Genomic DNA, 22706 nt, shown 5'->3' on the forward strand with positions numbered 1-22706 from the left:
AGACCAAATCCCACTATCTCTGCTAAACGACTTTCCAGGCCTTTCCATCTGCTCTCTAATGAGATGCTATTACAGGCCATGTCATGCTCACCCTGCACCTTGTCAGGTAATGTGGAAATCGATCTAGCTCATTACACTGAATGGCTCACGACTATACTGGCGGATCTCGTGCCTGAGAAAGCCGCTAAACCCGGAAACAAACGTCCTTCCGCTCCTTGGTTCACAGCTCAGCTCAGAGAAGCCCGTCAAAACTGCAAGAGAGCAGAAAGAGCCTGGAGGAAAGACTACAATCCTCTTGAGAAAGAAAAATTTAAAAACTTAACTAGATCCTACCACAAGATGATTTGGAGTGGGAAAAAATCTTATCTTGAACGTCGGATAGACGAATCTGAAAACTCCTGTAAGGAAATCTTTAAAATTGTTAAGGATTTTACTACTCCGTCCCTAGGCATCTCTGTTCAGTCTCACTCAGAACCTTGGCTGACTGAACTGGCACATTATTTTGTAGATAAAATAACATCTATTCAAGCCTCTCTTGCTATTTACTCTAAACAGCCTCAGGATGCCGTTCTTGGTGCCCTCTCCTCTTCACAACCCACCCTCTGGGAATTCCCGCAGCTGAGCCTTGCTGCTTCATTAGACCATCTGACAGGCTTGAAGTCGGGCTCTCCTATAGATCCCTGCCCGGTCTCTTGCCTCAACAAAATAGCCCTTGTGCTAAATGGCACCATCAATTCCATTCTTAATTCCTCACTGTCTTCTGGCGTTGTCCCCCAGGCTTGGAAGAGTGCTCTCATCCTTCCACTCATAAAAAACCAGCTTTGGATCCCATCATACATGCCAACTACAGGCCTATTTCTCTCCTCCCCGCTCTGGCGAAGGTGGCGGAAAGACATGTGCACAGATCTATCTCTGATTTCATCGAGAATAACAATCTGTTGCACACTACTCAATCTGGGTTTCGTGCGAATTACAGCACAGAGACCGCGCTACTTGAAGTCACCACCGCCATCAGAGAGGTCTTGGATACTGGAGGAAAGGCCATGTTGGTCATGTTGGACCTGTCGGCGGCGTTCGACACCGTTCCCCATGACACCCTCCTAACTCGACTCTGGGATTGTGGTCTCCGGGGGACGGTGTGGAACTGGCTCAAATCATTTCTAGCTAGCCGTCGACAAACGATCTGGGCGCCACCTCACTCCGCAGCTATGGCAACTCTGGAAGTGGGGGTCCCTCAGGGGTCTATTCTTAGCCCCCTGCTCTTTAACATCTTTTTGGCCCCCCTTGCAGAGGTTGCGGAGTCGTTTGGCGCTCAGATCGTGTCTTACGCTGACGACACCCAGCTCTTGTTCACATATGACAAGAATGAGGTGTTCGATGGGATCCGTATCAGAGGCTGCCTAGAAGCAGTCTTTGATTGGTTCAAAAGACACGGCTTAAAATGCAACTCCGATAAATCGGAGCTGCTCTTTTTTGGTTGTGTCTCGGAACCAAACTGGAAAAGTTGGTGGCCACAAGACCTGTTTCCACCTGCAAATGCAAGTACCAAGGCTAAAAACCTAGGTATTATTGTTGACAATGAGTTAACCTTTGGGCCTCAAATAGCCTGTCTCTCGGGGAAATGTTTCGGGATCCTGCGGATGCTCAGGAAATTCCTCCCCCTGATTTCTATGAACCATCGAAGGATCATTGTTCAAGCACTTGTCGGGTCGCGATTAGACTATGCAAAGGCCCTCTATCTAGGACTCCCTAAATATCTCGTGAGGAGACTTCAAGTAGTCCAAAATTCAGCTGCCAGGGCTATTTATGGACTCCCTAGACGAGCTAGTGCTTCTGACTTGTTGAAGGAACTGCACTGGCTTCCTATAGCCAAGAGGGCTCTCTTCAAAAGCCTGACGCTGACCTACAAGGCCCTTCACGACTCAGGCCCTAGGTACATTAGGAAGCGTCTTGCTCTTTACAAGCCGAGCAGAGCTTTGCGATCTGCCACCTTGTCTAAAATGGTCGTTCCGTCCATCAAGCGAACCAGACAAGGGGGGCGCTCTTTTCATTACCTGGCCCCGCGCGCTTGGAATGAGCTTCCCATTTCTCTCAGACAGGCCCCTAGTCTGCTGTCTTTCAGAAAGGCATTAAAAACCTGGCTTTTTACCAGTTAACTTCGCTGTCCCGTTTATTCTGCAGTTATGTTCCTTTCCCTAAAGGACTTCTTCGCCAAAGCGCCGGGACACTCCTACTGGAGTAGCCGTTGCGCTATAGAAGAACCCAAATAACATAACATAACATAACAAATGGAAGGCCTATCCACCGAGAGCAAGGTAGCGGCCATGCCAACTAGGCCTGAGGCAGCTGCTACCAGCGGGACCCTAACCCTTCCCGCCCCGAACCCCGTCCCGCTCCCAAACCACCGAACACCCATAATCACAACAACAGTTGACTGAGTGGGACGAGGCTGGAGCTGGGACAGAGCCCCTCACGGGCGATGCCTGCGTGGTGGGGCCCCTCCTTGGGCAGGGGAGGAGGGGGAAATGAATAAGGCCTGCACTACACTAACCTCGTGGCCCAACGCGACCTCGAAGCAGCAGCTGCAAACGGCAACAGGGTGAGGGGGGTGGGAACGGAGACACGGGGAGCGGGAGGGGGGGCGGGGGAAGGCAGGACAGCAAGCACGAATAACAAGGGGGGGGGGGGGCAGCACAGCAGCAAGAGGCAGTGGTCGGGGCAAATGGTAAAATAAAAGGCTGCCAAAAAAAAAAAAAGTACCGCCCACCGCGGCAATGACGTTCTAAAAGAGGCGGGATGCGAAAAAATCTAGGGAACGCCCACGAATCTGCTCCGAGAATTACGGACAGATCTCTCTTCCAATGGCTAGCCTCCATTTATGGAGCTAGCCAATGGAACAGAGAGGCGGGACAAAGCCCCGTACTGCCAAAACATAAGATTTCGCCAGCGCGAGTTGTCAGGTGGAGCAATCTTCCTAATAGTAGGTGACGAGATGCGCAATCTTAATGCACTTTAGTTCAGTTCTAGGATGGCGTCAAGTAGAATCAAATCACTTGGAGTCGGGTACAAACTCAATGAGTGGGCAGCCAAAGTGCCGTAATTCTGGCGAGTATGAGTGCAGCGAAGCCGCGTACTCCCGGGTCACCGTGTTTCTGTATGGACCTCCATCGGACTACTCTCCCACTGGAGATTCCTACAATTATATCGACCTTTTACTATTACATAACTAAATAAAGCTGTTCTGTTTATTCCAATTTGCTATCTATCTTTGCAAACCTATCTGTCTGTCTATCTCTCTACCTGCCTATCCATCTGTCTTCCAGTATTATCTGTCTGCCTGGGTATGTCTATCTAGCTCCCTGTCTAGCTACTTGTCCGTCTGTCTATACTCCTGTCTATGTACCCGTTGGTGTGTCTACCTACCTGGATATCTGTCTGTCCATCTAGCTATCTATCTTTGAAGCTCAATTGGTCTATCTGTCTGTATATACATCTTTTTATGTTTCTTCGCAACTCTATCTGTCTAATTTGTCCAACGGTCTATCTATATACAGTCATATCTGTCTGTCTATCTGTCTATGTATCTACCTGTCAGTCTTTCTCCCTAGCTGTTTGCCCGTTGGTCTTTTTACTTACTTGTCTGTCTATTTACCTATCTGTTTATCTATCTATCTTTGAAGATCTATCAGTCTGCCTATCTAAGTAACCCTATCTAAATTTGTCTGTCTACCTATCTATCTGATCTATCTATCTGTCTACCTAACTATGTCTATGTATCTGTCTATCTATCTACTCTCTATCTGTCTACCAACATGTTGTTCTGCCTATCTATCTATCTATGTATCTATCTATCTATCCATCCATCCATCCATCCATCTATCTATCTATATCTTAGCAACCCTATCAGTCTTTATCTTAGCAAGCCTATCTTTCTATGCTTATCTTAGCAACTCTACCCATCTCTAACCTACCTCTTATCTATATTTTCTATCGTATCTATATGCCTGGCTTTGCAAGCCTCACTATCTTTCTTTGCAATTCGTTATGCCGGTCTTGGCAAGCATATTGGTTTGTAATAAAGATTTACCAAACCATTACAAAAAAAAGCATTCATAAAGGCAGACACTTTGGCTTTTTTAAGTCTGGTGTTAGCAAAGATCGTTTGATTTTTACAAAATGATGTGTTAACTTAGTTAACTTAGGTTTCTCAGCCAGACTTCGTCCATTAGTCTGTGGTTCTGTTATTCACATTGTTAGTCCACCAACTCCAGCATGCATCATAGGGCAATGGTCAACACAATTCAGTCACTGGCCAATTTCACTATCAGTTAAGGCATGCCACCCTTTCACATTGAACACATCCACACAAAAAGTAGCTTCCTTCAGTGCCAGGGACTTTTGTGGCAATTTGTTAGGGTGACCAGGCGTCCCCGTTTTGCAAGGACGGTCCCTGTTTTTAACCAGCTGTCCCAGCAAATTTCAGGAAATTTAGCTCATGTCCCTGTTTTTGAAGAGGGTTGACTGAAAATGGTGGGAGGTGTTTTTTATGTTTTACAAAGCAGAGATACTGAGCAGTTGTTTAAAGAAAGCAATTTAATTAACAGGCAAGCTACTGGGCTTAAAAAATGTATTTTATGTATGTTCTTACTGCCTGTTCTGGAACTCTCTGCTGAGGAGCACTCTCATCGCTTGAAGTAAAATTGTAGTCCTCCTTCTATTTTTGTGAAATGTCCCAGTTTTTGGCTTTAAAATTCTGGTCACCCTACGAATTTGTGGGTATTTTTTTTTAGGTATAAAAAATATTTTTGCATTTGCCCAATTATTATTTTTAGTTACTGAAGGCCTGGCCGTTTCCCTAACAAAAAAAGTTGTGCAAAGTTCCAGAAAGTACAAAATAAGAATTGTCAAGACGCAGACCTGTTGGCGTTGCCGATGCTTGTTTTTTTAACTAGAATTTGGATGTAACTTCAGGTGACTCTCAGAACATCATTCACTTGAAAATAATAAAAGTTAAGGTCGCAGGGTGTGTTGTGCAGTGCAGCACACACCGGTATTAGGCGAGCCCTGCGGTGTCTGCGGCCGCCGCGGGGTGTATCCCACCCAGGGGCGCAACTAGGTCTTAACTTCGGGGGTGGCTAACATAGCAAATAAGGGGCGTGGCTAAAGGTAATCAAGGGGGGCGGAGCTAAAATGGCAGACAATCAGGATCAGGTAATGCTCAGGCCAACCTGAGAAACAGAAGTGGCGATTCCGCATTACAAAACTGCACCCTGGTATTCATCATGCACCGCATGGAGACACTTTCCACAGAGGCTCAAAGCAAAGACAACACTCTTCCAACCACACAAGCATAAGGTGTAACCTGCTACCCGCATGGACAAGTGCTTCAGCATCGCACATAGGGGTAGTAAGTGCTCTACAAATTCACCATTTCTAGATGTCTAGACGTGCGTTTGGGTAAAATCAACATCATTGTTCAGTCAATGCAATTTGGCACAGAGGGCGGTGTGACCATTTTGGAAAGATGTTTCAGCTTTGTCTGCTTCTTAATAAAAGGGCTGTTGTAACTTTACGTCATGCAGGCTATCTGGACGTATATGAAGTCCAATTAACTGAGGGGTGTGTGGGGGAGGTAGAGGATTCATCCCTGTATCTCCTTGCAACTTTTACAGATTTCCCTTAGAAGTGTTCTTTTGCATAGGAGTATTTGTATGTTAAAATAAATACTAGTAAGGTAAATCGTTGCCACTTTATTGCTCTAGTTCCTCTCAAATCTCTGGGGGTAGCTTTCTGCTTTGATGTTAATAAACCACCTGTCATAGAACCACTTGAGGAAATACATTAGTGATTTTTTGTTGGTCTTATGACACAATGTAATGCCACTGAATGGTAAAAGGCATTTACCAGTTGTTGAGTGCATTTACATAAATTGTTTCTTGGTTTTAGGAGAAGCAATTCCATCCAAAAGTTTGCTTGGACACCTTGCCTAATCATATTCAATTTTTTTAAGCGTAATGTTAAATAAAGATGGCCACCTTTTATTCTGGGTTTCAATGCATTCCCAATTCCCATCTGCCTCCTGCCTAGAAGCTTTTTAATAGCTCAGTTTGCCAAATTTTCTTGCCTTTTCTTTCTATGTTTAATCGATATAGTTGTCAAATTGATTTCAGAAACGTCAAAAGTCTAAACATGTAGTTGGGGAAAACTTAAGTGTGTTTGTAACATATTCTCTTAAGTTTACTTCTGGATAGTATTTGTGCTCATAAAACCAAAGCCCATACCTTTCTGAGGGGCATTATTTTTTTTATCGGCGGCGCATAACTCATCTGAACTGAAAAACGATACTTGCTTCAACATCTTAGCCTCCTTTCTAACAAATGTATATTTGGTTGAGATTCATTCAGTAGGACGCCTGTGTCATATGTGGGTAAGGAAGTGTAACCTCCCACCCCTATCCCACGACTTGCATTCTTTCAGCAACTGTTGCACCCTGTCCATTATATTTTTTTAGTCTGCGGAAATAATTGGGATGGTACTTGAAATGTCATATTACCATCTACAATATGTCGTCCTATAACCTCTTATCTATATGTTTAGGTACGCACTACTTCCAGTAAAAGGCGCACTAAATAGTGTAGTCTGTAGCCTTAAGAATTGTTGCTCTGGCCAGAGATGAAACCCCTTTATTAAGCAACCTTTGCTATTAAGAACCTGAACACAAGGGAATGTTTATTTTTAGAACAAAATAGATTCAGCATCATCAAGCAAATTTGACCTGTTTAACTTGAAGCAGAATACTGCATAATTTCCTTATTCACGTAATTCCTATTGCCTATTTACTACGAGACAGCTTTCAGGACATTCACGATTCTGGGTAGTCAAATTTTTTTTCTTTCCACTGTCACGTTAAAACCTTCACACCTCCCAGCAAATAAAGTCTCGCTTCACGCCATCAGACTGGGTTTACAGTGCCCCAGAGAATACCAATCCCACTTTAAATAATCAGCAGAGGTGTGTGGGTGGAGGCGACTACAGGAGGCAGGCGGGCAACTAGAGTCAAATTTCGGGGGGGGGGGGGGCTAATTCTTCCAGCCGTAACCAGAGTGGATGTAAGAAGGGCTAAACACATAACAAAAGCCTCATTTACATTTAAATGGTCTTTTACAGACCTGTGAAGTACTCTGGTGGGGCTGCAATTAAAACGTCGCCAGCCGCGAAGCTGTGTCAGCCCGGGCTGACACACATGACGGGGGGGGCTGAAGCCCGGTGAGCCCAATGGGTGTTGCGCGCCTGATCCCACCTCAGTCCAGTGCTGTGCAGGCTGCGGGCAGGACGGCCTCGGCGGTGCGCCCCGGGACGGCGGAGGGGCACTGGCTCCTGCTCCTGCCTGTCTGTCTGTGCGCAGGGCAGAGGAGGGTTGTGGGTAAAGGGGGCCGAGTCAGGCTGATGTCAGACGGTCTCCGAGCATGGAGGAGGCGGGCAGCAGGCACCAGCAGCAGCAGCAGCAGCGCGCCCCCGCCGCCCGCAGCGGCATGGAGGAGTGAGGGAGCGGGCAGGACCCCGGCGGGACCCGCACTCTGCAGGAGCAGCACCCCCAACTTTTGCAAGGGAAGCCGAGAGCTCGGAGGGACACCGCGCTGCAGGAAGCGAGAGGCGGGCTCTGCCATGCAGCCGGGGCTCTCCCCCGGAGCCTAGGCGGAGCGGCGCGGGGCCCACGGGGGTCGATGTGCCCCTAGGAGGCAGCAGAGCGGCTCTCCCCGCCGTGCCCCCCTGGGAGAGCGAGGGCGCCGCCGCCGCCAGGCCTGGGCAGGAAGGGCCCGCCCGCCCCCTCCCGGACCGGGAAGATGTCCGCCTCCACCGGGGAGTGTATGGTGAACCGGCAGAGGAAGCTGGAGGCCTTCATCCGGGACCCCAAGTCCCCCATCAATGTGGAGAGCCTGCTGGTGAGTGCTGTGGGTCCGGGGGGTCGTGAACCTCAGTGCCCCCCCTTACACCCAGTCCTGTGCAAGCCTCGGTGTGTGCACACCCCAGCCCCCTCCCTGCTGACACTCCCCAGCAGCCCAGGGGTGGAGGGCTGTATCCGATGACCAAAGTTCTCCCACAAGTACCACGTCTAGGTGTGTGTGTGTGCGCGCACGACTCTGTCCGCCCAAACTTTCTAGGCTTCACGAGCAGTGCCCCCTGCTTGTGCAGACGCTGCCAAACATGTACAATCGCCGCCCTGCTTTCAGTTTACTCTGACAAGGCTTCCTCCTACTCCCACAGAAGTGCAAAGCTGGGGGTGCCCCTCCCCACGTGACATCCTCTCTGCTGCCACTATTCTCACGTATGTGAGCCCTGCAACCCTTTCCTGCCTGTAGACACGTCACCCCGGGCACCGCGTCAGCACACAGGACTTCGATATGTGTAAAAGTTGTGTTTTATTTTATTCCCCCGCTTTTCTGTGCTGACACTTCCTTGTTTCCCTGCGCTGCAGAGACCCGGGGGAGCCCCTCGCCTGGGTGACTTGCATTTAGACATTGCTAATTCAGTCTGTTGGTGGGCTGTTTCCTGTCACTACTGGCATTTCCATCTGTCCCGAGTGACAGCCCTCAGCTTTCTGAGCAGGGTCAGGTTGGGACACAAATTAGACTCGGACATCCAAATAAAAATGCCCCTCATTAGCGAAGAAAATAGCTACAAAATCAGGTCAGATGGGAACTCGTGAAGACACGCTATCTGGGTATTTCGCATGCTTTCCTGAGACTGCATGCACGTGTATGCTGCTGCCAATGCTTGTAGTAATAACAAGGACATCAAAAGTTAAGAGGTCTAGTTAGCCCTAAAACATGCCCACAAACTGCAAACAGCCGGCTGGCACACTGGCCTGTCAGACCAGCCCGTCTGACACTGCCTGATTGCCCAAAGGCCAGTCCGACCCTGTGCCTGGCTAGAGCTCTCTAGTTATACATAGCCTACTTTCTCTGTTCTCTGGCCCTGAAGCAGCACGGGCTGCTGCTCTCCCTCCCCATACTGCTGCCCAACATTAATAGTTCTGTGCTGTGTTTAGATTCCTCGCAGCACTCACACTTTCCTCTCAGCCGGCCGCAGCCCCGCGCATGAGACCCCCGCCCATCTTTCCATGACTTGCCTTCCAATATTAATGTCATTATTGTGGGAGGTGCTCACGTCTCTCTCGTTGCTGGCGCCCTGCAGCAGCACGGAGGCGGAGCCCCCTTCTGTACCTTGCGTTCCAAAGTTCATTTCACTGGCATGTGATGTGTGTAGTTGTTCTCGGTGCTGGCACCTTCTCTCGGGTTCTACCGGGACCACGAGTGCCCCTCTCTAGCATGCCCGGCCTTGTGCCATTCATGTCGTTTGGGAATTGTTGAAAACATTTTAGTGCTGTCATTTGATCCCCAAAAGTTGGAGGACTTTGCTTGGCTCGGTGCTGACTCTTTTAGGACCTGCACGATCCCAGCGCGCCCTTCAACGCCACGACTTGTCTCGTGATATTAATTCCTCGTCTCGGTTGTTTAGTTTCCTCCTCCACTTTCACCCGGATGTGCAGTCTGGCAGGCGGCTCCTCTTCAGGAATGGTAACATTTTTCTAATGAAAGCATGACCGGGAGAGGACGCTTCTCGGGTGTGAAATGTACCTCCGAGTCTGATGGGTGGGGAAGCTGGGAGTGGTGCCCTGGGGCAGAAGAGGCCCCACAGCAGCCTCCCACTCTGCCATGATGACTGCCAACCCCGCAGGCCACGGCTGCCGCAGACGTGGCTCCCCTGCCCCTTTTATTAACCGTGCACCTTAGTGACTTACCAATCATGCACCTTAGTGACTTACTCACCTCTTCCTAAAAGTCCCTAAATCCAATGCTTTCTTATGGGGAGTGTCATGGCGCTTCGCGTGTCATTCATTGGCTGTGTCCCCGCCTCCGACCAGTCTCTGGTGGCGTTGATATTCATGCAGTCTCACAGCTGGGGATTCTCACGTTTCAAGTCATGGAGAATTTGCGTAATTTATTGGCTGAAACATTCTTGTTTATTTTGTGGCTTCATGTGTCTGGAATTCGTGCGTTGGTGTGGGACACTATCGTCCCTCTGAGTCTTGTAAACTGTTCCGGGTGGCAGTTCATGACATTTGACCCCAGGCCTCTCTCGCATGCTTCCTTTCCACTCCAGGTGCAAGAGGCATCCTTTTACCCTGCTGCTGCCAGAAACAAGGTGGACGCACATAGCTCCATCCCTGGTTCTCCTGATTCCCTGCTCTCTGGTTCTATTCAAGGGAGTGTATTTGAACTCAGTGACTGAGCACAGCTATGTACAAGCAGACTTGCACAACGAGTCAGCACCTTCTGTGTGTGGGTGTGGTTGGAAGCTCTTTTGCTCTCTTTTCTTTACCAGTAGAGATGTGGCTGTTGAGCCGGAGGATGATGTAACACTTACTCAATGAAAAGAGTCTAGCTAAACCTCTATTCCGGTGCTTAATTTGTAAAAAAATATATACATAAAAGTGCCGGAGCTCAGTTTTCTCAGGAGTTGACCACAGATTCTACTGAATGCTGGGTTTGTTGAATACTGAGGCTGCCTAGTTTTGATTCCACCCCATCAACCTTTCTATCACCACTTTACTCTTCCTGTCTTATTATACCTCACTTTCCAGGTTCTTTTTCTTATCCCTGCTGTTTTAGTACCAGTTTTCTTATCCTTTCTTTCTTTTTAGCCTTTCTCTGTCGTGCTCTACGCCAAAGTCAGATGACGAAAAATAATTCTTGGACCTCAAAAATGAGTACCGGTGCCCACTACCTGCACTACATGCCCATCCCTGTCTGTTTTTAAATCTGAAACACTCAGCTGTGTTGTGTTGGAGGCAGTAGGCTTTTGCAGTAACATCAAGATCTCATAAATGTATTTGAGGCTAGTTTTCTTCTGTTGACACCGAGTATCGTTAAGTTGCATACCCAAACCTCCATGCCTACTTGGCTTTAAAACATGCCCACAAACTCCGTGTCCACGCTAAGTAGACTCCTAAGCAGCTGAGGAACCTGACACACAGTGGCTAAAACGTAATTTGCTTTAAGACTTGTGATATACGTGCAAGGAGGGAAAAAAGCAGGACTTGAAATTACTCAATCCGATTCAAGTTCTTTTACCTCTAACTACAGCATTTGACTACCAGAGAGCTCAGGCGATTGGAAAAACACTCTGAAATTGCATCCCCTAAGCAATATGTTTTATTGTTTAACAGTGGAGTGGGGATTCCATTTTTGTGTTAACTATTATGACGGGTGTGTCTACTGAGTTGGGTGCAAGGAGTAACAGGCACTCGTATATAAATTGCAACAGCAAATATCAATCAGTCCTAAACAGGTAGTGTCCTAGCGGTGCGTTCAGAAAGGGGAGATGCACCCTGCTTCCCCAACCATCAATCTAAGATTGAAAATGACAATTTCCCCTATTCGAAACACACGCATTTCAAGTCCAATCATAGTATATACTACAATTGAGTAATGTCAAAACAATGATATAGACTGTGTATCTTGTTTGTATCTTCTTTGGTCTTTTTATTCCATCCACTCCTTTTAGCCAACGCGTTTCGTTGCTTAGGGGTATCAACCCTACGACTTCCTCAGGGCTTAGGGTATCTAATAAGTTCAAAGTCACGATCTCCTCAAGCGTAAATTCTTTTCAAGAGGTCTTGTGTCCAAATTATGTCCATAAAATCCAAAAGCAAACTTATAATCAATTCAGAGGTTGTCAGTACGTGCCAAGTTCGCAACATTAGTTAGTTAGTTAGTTAGTCAGTTTCAAGATCCTCGGGAGATTAAGCTCCCGTATGTTTAGAAGCAGATCCCTGAAGTATGGGAAAAAACCTGTTGCCTTCTTGTGACCATCCCCGAATACAGCTGTGCATTAGTTGTGTATACTGTGGGGTGTGTGATTGAACCAGGACCTCTGATGAGCATTTTATGGACATATATGTTCAAATTTGATTTGGTATTGGCCTCTGATGGGCCTATTCACAAAAACATTTTGGGCACTCACTGTAGTACTTCTCATATACTATTTTGTTCCTTTGTGAATTGGGCCCAAAACATCGAAAATGGGAATATTCAGATACAATTCTCGCATATACAAAGGACTGCGCGCTTTGTACTTCTACTAATAGAGGTTTGGACTTTTTGGGGTCAAATCACATAGGTATGCAAGAGCAGTTTTGTAGTGCTACTTTCCGTGCTCGTAAGTGCTTTAGTGAATCAGTCCCTATGTATTCTGAAAGCTTTAACTACATATGTATAGTCAGTAGGCCTGTGTGGGCGCTCGTCTGCACCAGAGCTGGAGAGGAGCTGTGCTCATTTTTACTGAAGTGGATTCTCTGACACTTTATTTATCTAATCATTTATTTATTAGCAGTTTTAAAGAATACAGACCAGACCCAGTGGGTAGCAGAGTGCGTAAATACATCTATTACAGATACAGAGAATAAACATTGTAGTGTATTGAAACAAAATTATAATGTATTCAAATTACAGCATTCCTAGACCGAAAATAAGCGGACGATCAATTTAAACAAATGTACAAAAACACATATATCGTGATGAAAGTTCAGTGTATCTTGGCTAGAAAATCACCAGAGACACTTATTGGTGAAGTTTTACCCGGCCAATGATGATGGTTCTAGTGATCGCCGAAGTGTCTGGTTTCAAACTCGTAACTTCTACTGATATTCTGTGCATAACCACCGGGGTCTTCTTTGTTAAACTATAATGTTTTGTGGTTCTCGGGGGCATTCTTGCAAGTTTTCGTAGGGAGAGGTTGTAAAAAGACCCTTTTGAGCAACCTTTAACAAATGCATAGGATAAAGTGTACATCAATTTGGGGCTGTTTCCTGTAGCTAGCAAGTATGCTGCACCAACATTTCTGTAGGTAACACAGATTTAAGTTTACTCATTTTTTTTGGACATTGTTTTACCTTTCACTTATTTTCTATTTTTGTTCTTGAATTAAGAAACAAACATTTAAAAAGAGAGGCAGGAAGAGGAGAGGTATGTGGGAGAAAGAGAGACAATTTGAAAGCCATGACAGGAGCCTAGAAGCGGGGTTGGCACTACCTTCCTGTACTGACGTCTGAGCGAAGTTGCAGGCTGCACTGAGTGTTGGGCACCTGCTGTTAGTCTTTGCCTTTAAGTCACTTAGTACCATTCACTCTTTTACCTAATGAGAGCTCTTTCTTGGTCCCTCTGATTAAATGTAACTGGCAGGCTTGTGTCTGTAGAGATGCTGGAACGTATTTTAGGGCTCGCTCCTGCGTTGCAGTGCGCAGCACTGCTCGTGCAGCACGAGAGCCCTTTTGTAAGGGGTTTAGAAAGCTGCATGCGTGTGAGCAGGCTTTCGCCCCCCGCCATTGGCTTTAGCGTTTTTTTTTATTTAAACGGCACAGGATTGGGCAAAGGCGGGCGCATGTCCCGCCTTTGTAACGCCCATTCCCGTCTGTGTCTAGCACGCGTAGCAGTGCGCGTTTGTTTTGCTTCGCTACCGCTGCCGTGCTCCCTCCCCCGCTCCTCTGTGGTGCGCGTGCACCACTCGGGGCTTGAAAAATCCAAAAAAAGGTACTAGTCCTGCAGGACTAGTACCTTAAAAAATGTCGTCGACCTAACTGCAACCTACTTGACCTCCATCTCTGAAGGCGGAGCAAATGTGACAAGATAACAAGATTTAAAGGCATCTTTATTGCTCATTAACTTTGTGAGCAATAAAAATGCCTTTAAATCTTGTTATCTTGTCACATTTGCTCTGTTTTCACAGACCGAGGACAAAAGTTGGTTAGTTTTCCTACTTGTCAGAAAGGGCGAGTAGGACCTAAAAACAGCTCGACCTTGTTAAATTTAGCTCGCATATGCGAGCGGTCAAGTGAAATTTTCCAGCCCTGCCACTGGTTTACAGAATGCAAGGTCCCTTAAAGTTAGTTACTTATGGCTTTGCTTGGATAACCTGAGAATTCAACAGGCGTTTACTCTTCAGTTAGAGGCTTCTTCGTCACAAGCTACTTGTTAAAGTTGGAGGTGGGGAGGAAGTGAGGGGGTGCTATTTTATTACGTTACCTCACCAAAAAGACTAATGGGACATTTGACAGTGTTTGTTTTACAGCACAAAAAATAATGCTGGAAGAAAAACCTTTGAAGGGCACTCTCAATTTTAGGTCGAAGCCGACCATACAGCACAGCTGTTTGGTTTGCTAACAACATCTTGGGTACCTTCGCAAAGCTTCCTCAGGATTGCATTCTGCCCATTGCTTACCATTGGCTTTGTGTTTGTATCTCACATTATCTTACATTCCATTTGTTAGCTTTATTTGTTTCAGGCTGTCCAGATTGAGTTCATCCCTTCACTTGCCCAAAAACTTTTTACTGTATTCTTCCACCAGCATTGAATTTCTGTCAACAAGCATTTAAATCTTGTTCTTGTCACATTTGCTGTGTATTCAAAGACCAAGGTCAAATGTCAAGCTTTGTCTTCCAGGGAGCTCAGGGTTTTCTGTTCTTTCTCTGAGCTCAAAGTGAGAGGATTTATGTGGTAATCATGCTGGCTACTCGGGGTTTGCTGTACGATGTTATTTATTTATTTCCTAGCACAAAACAAAATGTAGGCGAACTGCACTTATTTCAGAATATGGAAAGCACAAATGTAGCACATTTTTGTGTGTTTCTGAAGTGTGGTGGAAACAAATATTTTAAAACGATCAAATCAATACACTAGGTGATGACATTTTGATACTTCATAGACTGTGCGCTCTGTATACTTTTATCAGTAAAACTGGAAGTCTGTGAAAATGTATCAGTAATTTCAATTGAAGATGCATTGTCTGTGTTGTCTGTAGTGGCATTGTGCTACCACACCATGCATGTTCCACTTCATCACAGTCTACGCCACTGCACTCTACTCTGTATCACTCCACAATACTCCATTCCAAACTGCAACACTGCAGTGTGCGCCACTTCTCTCGATGCTTCTCTACTTTTTACCATTCTACTGTATGCCAATGCACTCTACCACATACTACTCTACTGTGCACCACTGCTCACCCTACGCCAGTCCCCTAAAAGCTACTCTGCACCACTGCACTGTACGACACTCTACGCCACTGCACTGTACGTCACTTTGCACTACTCTGAAACAATCTTCTCTACACCACTGCACTGTACGCCACTCTATTCTAGTTTCGACCATTTCACTTTACACCACTGCATTATACCCTGCACCACCCCACACTACCCCACTGCACTCTGTCACTGCAACGTAAGCCACTTTACCCAAAACCAATATGCTGTTCAACTTTACTGAAAACCAAAACACTCTTCTCCACTTTACTCAAAAGCAATGCTCTACGACACTATACTCTGCACCACTGTACGCCATTATACCCTACTCTGCGCTACTACCCACTACGCCACTGTACTCCACTCTGCACTTTATGCCACTATACACCACTCTGCGCCACTCTACTCTGCACCACTTTACTGCTCTTTAGGCCAATCCAGTCTATATCACTCCGCTCTGCGCCAATCTTCTCAAGGCCACTCTAATCTACTGTGCACCGCTGCACTCTATGCCCCTTAACTCTACGCTTCTCTAATCTATGCCAGAGCACTCTATCCCACTCTACTATGCACAACTGCACTCTGCCACTGCATCACTCAATTCTGTGACATTCTACTGCACTGTACGCTTCTACACTCTGCACCACTGTAATCTAGTCTGTACGACTCCACGCCACTGTACTCTACACCTCTGCGCTCTACCTTGCACTTCTCCACTCTCCAACACTCTACTCCACTCTACAACACTACTCCACTCTCCTTCTGTTACTCCTTGCCATTTTACTCAACTCTATTCTACAACACACTACTCTACTGTTCTCCACGTAACTGCTCCACTGCGCCACTTCTCGCCACACCACTGCATGCAACTCTACGTCACTCCATAACACTCCACTGTACTCCACGTGCCGACACTCCACTCTCCTTTACCCCTCCCCTGTCTTTTAGCCATGCTGTACAGCCTCCACGCTGGTGTACAGCATGGCTAAAACATATCTGCAAAGGTTGTTTTATGGTGGTACTGTATAACCTCCCGCCCCCCTGTTTCCAGCGCCACTACAGGGCTCAGGTGAGGTGTGTGGCGGGCAGAGAACTGGCATGGTGGCACACACAGGACCAGGAGACAAGTGCGTCACAGGGGCAGATATTGGTATCAGTGAGCACAGCGGGGCTGCGGGAGGCCTGACGTCATTCAATTAGCTCGCTTTCAGGAATGCGGAGAGTAAACACGAGAGCTGCTCGGCGGACTTGGTTTCAATGTTGTCATTGAATAGCGAATATACATTTAACTGCAACAGCCACAGGTTTCAATGGTGTTGTACCACAGAAATGTAAGCACTGTTTCGATCCCATGCACTGTCTCGACATACAGCGCAGTCGGGCCTATGTCACAAAGCTGCCACCACGAGCTGCCCTCCCTGCAGAGCTGTCTCTCAGAGTGCGCCCACGCGCGCTGCCATCTCCACCGATGCCAGCGTTGGCAGCGGCCCATGGACGGGCATCACGACGCGTATTCAGTTTGATCTTTTTTTTTTTCTTCACGGGAGGAGAACCCTGTTTAGCTGCCAGGACCAGCCAGTGTCGGAGGTGGCCTGTCCGCTCCTGGCCTTTGTGCCACCGCAGGATCTGATAAGAAACGCGCTGGCGCAGAGAGGCCACCTCATGGCCGCGTTGTCGCTGCGTGCTTCTCAGAGCCGAATATTGCTGCGTTGTAAAGGATTATACAAACAGCTGTCCGAGGGTGCTGGGACGGGCACCAACCACCATGGGATTTTCGATGGGCTCGAAATGTCAGTGGCTGGCTGCAGCTCGTGCGAGAGCGGGTTATAACAATCTGTGCCAGTTCCTCAGCACGTCGCTGCACGCATTTGGAAGTGTGAATGACGCGAGTTTCACTTTAACACTTTCTCATTGTGATACCTGTAGTATTGCGGTGGTGGCACGCCACTTCCTGTCCTAGGCTGCACATGAAGTGTGCTGGGCCGAGCGCAAGTGTGCTGTCTTTTGGAATTGAACTAGGAAAACTTAGACCTGTGGCCAGGAGGAGTTATAAATAGCAGTACGTACCAGGCCTAAAACATTCGATTGGTTTTTGTTCACGCTTTAGTTCTGCAGCTGTTGCATGTTTTTTGCAGCTTGTTTGAAGCGGCTGTGCAGACAGGATGACCAGCAAAGGCACCTTAGTAAAAGTGTGCTTCTGGTTGGACATGCACCAATATGACCTAAACAACTACATTTTGGAGGACGGGGCAAATCACTGTTCTGCGATAAGCGAACAATTAAAGTGTAAATATGTTTACGGCCTCTGAAAGGCATCCATTGTGAAATTTCTAGCCTCATGGAGTCTTTTTCTATTTTCTTGTATGGTGATGTTTGCACTACACCCTTTCCTCCTCCGCGTATGTGGGCATGGCACATTTTCAGGTCCATATGAACTTTTTTTGTGGATTCTCAGTTGTCCGAGTGGACAAATGTGGCTGAGTAGGAGCAAAGATAAACCCCCGCCACATAGGATTGTGGTTTTGTCTTTCTAAAGCCTGCATTTGATATTATGTGGCCTGTCCGCAATAAGCCTGACAGTTATAGGCCTTAAAATCGTGCTTCTGTAGTGTTGTTAAGTGGTTATGGGGTCGCTGTTGCATAAGTTTCTCTAGTCTGTTGGCTGGTCACGCATTACCTCTCGGTAGAAAACCGTGAATTAATCTTGTGATTGCTCAAGTTGAAATCTGCAGCCCTAATGTCAAACCGTTATTTTGACCTAACTAGACACCTGTTTTTGAAAAAGATGCTTTTCCTTTTCATCCTATCCCATCCACTTTTTTCTGTTTTTGGATATGATATCTTGGTTTACAGTGGGTTCTGGTTAAATATCTCTGTTTTATTTAATTCCCTCATGCAATCTATATTAAAGAGTTCAATTTTATATACAAAATGATTACCACATATACAGGTATATCGAAAGGTGTATTGGGCAATTCCAAAGTCCAGCGTAATAAACCCCCCACCTCAAGAATAAAGCAAACTATAACCTAACATTTTTCCTTTATCTTCCATCAAAACTCAGACAACCACACACTCTCCCTCTCTTAAATACACTCTAAAGTGGCCTTACATGTCTTTCCCCTTCTATATCTTATTCCCCCCCCAATGCTAATCGTTTTAAAGCTATTTCCCTATCTGTCCATTGCTGTCCACCGCCCCTACTGAGATGGACTCTTTCAATCAATTAGGATCCAACCCTCAGTAGCCTTCCATCCACTTCTTTTAATCATTCCTAACTACTTCAGAACATGTCCTACCAGCAATAATGCCCCCCCCCCCAATAACTCGGACCTGTTCCATCAAAAAAGTCTGCAAATTTAGTCAGACGTAACCTAACCAGAAAACCCAAGCCTTAACCCCACAGGAGCAGAAAACAAAATTAGGCAGATATTGGGGACTGTAGTAAGACTACAGCTTCCAAATGTACAGGATTTCCAAAAAAAGAGGCTGTCCTGCATGCTGGGGGCCCCAGTTCTAGGTCCCACTAAGCCCTCCCTGTGGCCCCTAACCTAGTCCCTTCCCCAGTGACACAGTGGACCGTGCCACCAGCCCAAAAAGCTGGGTAGTGAGGATTTTCCCTGGCCTACACTCCCGCCAGGCACCCAGGGATGCATGTTATCCCACATTCAGCCTAGTGGGGAAATGTTAAGTCCTATATATGACATGCTTGGAGGGATCTTGCTAGATAGATTACCCATAGTATATGTAGCAGGAATGTTAATTGCTCTATATCGGGCCTGGTGGGAACCTGCTAGCATGCGTGTTGCTGCTTTTGACATATTCTTTAATGGGCCTCTCTGTCCACTGGAAGAGGGTAGCCTTCTCCTCCTCTGGTGTCTGGTCAGTTGATTTTGTGCTCACTTCGCTTATTTCAACTACACAAAATAATGCAAACCCAAAGAGCACCTTACACTAACGTCTATATGCTCCTATACCATTAGATTTCTCTTCTCAAGCAAACTTTGAACCTTAATGAATACATCCCTGCTTTTCCTGGTTCCCCAAAGAACTTGGCTTGCTTCTTACCTGAAGACTTATCTTACTTTACTAATTTTCAGAGCATCAGTAAGCATCCATGGTCTCCTCCAATCCCCACAAGGTTCAATCAAAGTGGTAACCTGCCAGCCTCAGAGCAAGAGGGAGCTTTGAGTAGTTACAAGAGGAAACAGAGGAATTCTTACTTTGGGTATCACAATTCTACTCGTGCATCCTCTAACATAATTATTATATGTATGCTCAGGAAAAACCAAAAGAACATTATTGACCTCCACACTCCCTTGAGGCCCACTTGTTGAAATCGAACTTTTTAAAATCCTAATGATTTGAACATTGATAGTGACTTGTCTTAAATGTTGTTCCTTCTCAAAGTTTGTGACGAGCTCTGTATTTTAAAAGGCCTGTTCTATCAACTGAAGCGATCCTTTAATCCATGTATTATACCATCTGTTACTTGGAGGCTCTAGGCTCTTAATCGAAATCCTCTGTATTTCAGCACCTTTCATGGAAGAACCTTCAACCATTCGTCACAAATGGTTAATACCCCTGGACCCAAACGGACCCATGGCCACCAAAAACCTTTTATCTGTTTTGCTATTTTTCCACTGACAAATATGTTCTCGCAAGCTTTCAAAGCTTGCTTGTCTTTTGAGGTCGTTCACTGTACAGGTGAACATGCTACTGTCATCACTTCCGATAAAAATAAATAAATGGTTTGGCGGCCCTAGCAGACTTTAGGCTTGTATCCAGTATCCCACACCAAACTAAGCACAGTCTTTGAAAAGCACAGAGTGGGGTATTCTTCAGGTATTACCAGTGTTTTAAGCTGGCTTCTACTGTGTTGGAGTAATTGGGATGTCCATCTTGTTATTTGTTGAGGACTGAGAACTGAAAAAGATGATTCTCGGGTAGCACCATTGTGCTCTCCTAGGGAACTCTTGCGTTCTGCAGTCACTAGATAATCTAATGTAACATACATGACCTTAAACTGTGCAGTTTTATTCATCGATTGCCTTTGAGAGACCTGGCTGTAGTGCTGCCAGTCTGTAGTTCAACATGGCATGCCACCATGCAGGTTAATCTTTGGTTCAAAGTTTTAAAATAAAACCCTGTATTTTCTTTCGGCTCGTTATTCAGACCCTCCAGCTGCTAGTGGCTTGAGTTTTCACTATAACACAATCTGTAATTTCTTTGAAGTCCCACAACCTTTTTAAAAGCACTTATTGATTTGTTTCAAATTAAGCATTTGTATCCATCAGAGGACGAGGTCTTCTAATGCACAATGGAGACTTCAATTACTGCTGTAGTTGCATTTCTGCTCCGAATGTTTGTCTTGTTGTAAAATGATTACATTTATATTATATCCCCACTTCACTGAAGGAAGAATTGGTATGCGACTTGGAGGACTATCTCAAAGTTGTGTTGCTTATGTATCTTTAAAGACGTCGAACCCGCTAGTAGCACCTCCCTTTCAGACTTGTGGTAGCTGCCAGGACTTGTTAATCATGTATATGATTGGTGGTTGAAAAGGTCATAAATGTGTTCCAACCCTCAATGACCATGATGGAGACTTGAACATCTGGGAAAATGCGTGACTTCTTTAGAATAGCTATGCCTAGGAAATACTATGAGGAATTCATCTTCATGGTGGCTGGTCTTCATATAGTACCACGTAGTCAGCTTCACAGCTTTCCTGGCTTCAAAGCAAGCTCAAGAACAGCTGTTAGGACAATTTCATTGATATGTTACTGCTGGTGCTTATGAATTGAGCAAACACAGTTCCTAAAGCATCCAGAACATATATTATGCAGCATGAATCAATTAATTCCTTCTTTGATAATCTTGATGTTGTGTTCGATCCACTTGACCGTCCTGACGTAAAACTTAGAGAATATGACTCAAATCTTTTTTTCCTTCTGTTAATTTTTTCCTATGACTCCCTTGCTTACATGCACACATCCCCAACCCGTTCTCATGGTACATACTGTTGATGCCATTCTCATCTATGCCCATCTTAACCACTTTCAACTAATATCAGATCCCCCACATTTGAGACATTCCCAGAGAAGTATTTGTCCCTCATTAACTCCAAATGTTCAGTCTCTAAATGTAGAGCCCGCCTGCCTCCACTCTAGCATATCTTCAACACAGTAACAATTACCTTGCCCCACCAGAAAATTCTCTATACTTTGAAACATTTACTTATTCTTTGAGCTCTACTCTGGGTGCCCACTAACCCGGTCTGCAGCTTTATCCCAGCAGCATCCTGACCCCAGCCTTGGATTTCTTCTGCCATCATCTTTCTTGAAACTAAGGTGCATACCTGTTTACATAGCTAGAACCAACAGTGCTTTTTCAGAAAACAGACCCTCAACCAGGTCTTAAACATTCTTACAAGTTTTCTGGATAAAAATAAAGTCCAGTATTTCCAAGATCTTGGTGAGTGACTTCAGCCATCTCCTAAACATGTATCCCATAGAATAAACTCTCTGTTCTCTTATCCTTGTGCAGTCATCGCCACATACATTCCCTTAGTTAACTTTTCGTCACATACTAACACATGTAGAAGAATACCATAACAATCGTCTTACCACTATCCTAACTCCACAAACTGCGGAGGAGCTTCGCCCCCTTCCAGTAGATGTAAACTGAAATGATGATAAAACCGTTTTATTATCATTTTTCCTCACTGCTCTGAGTCTTTGGGGCGAGGGCATCTGGACGACAGCAGCAGGGAGGAGGAAGTGGGCACTGTTGCAAGTGCGCATGTCGGTTTGGCTAGACGACCAAACCGACATGCAAACTGAGATCGCTCCAACCCAGCTGCGTTGCCTGGTGGAAACTCACATGCGCCCAGTCCCCGTGGGAGCGCAAAACTGGCCCGCTCAGGCCAGTCCCGGCGCTTCTCTAATTCTGGGTAACAAATGGTATTACCAGCATGACAGCAGCCTCTGGATTAGGTGTAGGGTATTCTGGGATCCACTGCCTGTGCAATAGCAGTAGTCATCCTGTGAAGGCTCCACCCTCCCCTTACCGTCAGAGCACTTGTTCCGACGTTTTACTCCTGCCTATTATACCTCCCGTGCTTGTTGTTTTAAGGAGCTGTCGAACTGCAGGTGTGCTATTCCTTTGCTGTACTTGGGATCGCAATGATATGTGGGTAACCCATGGTGTGCCCTAGTCTCTTTGTAGATTCGTAAACTTCTCCTCCATAGTTGCGTGTACTCGTGACGCTCGGGTAGTCTTATCTGTGCTTTTGTGGATACTTTACTTATGAGACAACTTTTTTGTATAATAAAATACTTAAGTCCCTGGTGTTTTCACACTTACCATTGCAAATCATTCTGAAACCCTTCTGGATGAAGTCTCCACTATCTAAATTATTAAAAATATAAACCTGTGTGTGTGCGCCTGGGGCAGCTGTCGGAAAACGTGTATATATGTACTGTGTAGGTACTTCTGCAAATGTGTCGTAATGTAGGTGAAGGCATGCAATCCAGTCTCGTTGGCACTTGTGTGTGCGTAACTTTGTTTGCTTTTGTTGCGTTGTGTAATATATTCCTTTTCATAAGGCTCTGTTAGTTTGAG

The 22706-nt window shown here is 46.0% G+C and overlaps 1 protein-coding gene across 2 annotated transcripts in view; it reads left to right on the plus strand.

The window, feature by feature from the left end:
- Nucleotides 1-7301: 7301 nt before the first annotated feature.
- The window catches only part of ROCK2 (Rho associated coiled-coil containing protein kinase 2), a 663375-nt gene continuing 647970 nt past the window's right edge, over nucleotides 7302-22706 (plus strand). For both annotated transcript variants that reach the window (XM_078647798.1, XM_078647799.1), the window contains exon 1: nucleotides 7302-7943. In XM_078647798.1, coding sequence (XP_078503924.1) covers nucleotides 7845-7943 — 99 coding nt within the window. In that variant the 5' untranslated portion in view covers nucleotides 7302-7844. The remainder of the gene's footprint in view (nucleotides 7944-22706) is intronic.

Source organism: Lissotriton helveticus, chromosome 6, assembly GCF_964261635.1.
Source record: "Lissotriton helveticus chromosome 6, aLisHel1.1, whole genome shotgun sequence".
NCBI lineage: Eukaryota > Metazoa > Chordata > Amphibia > Caudata > Salamandridae > Lissotriton > Lissotriton helveticus.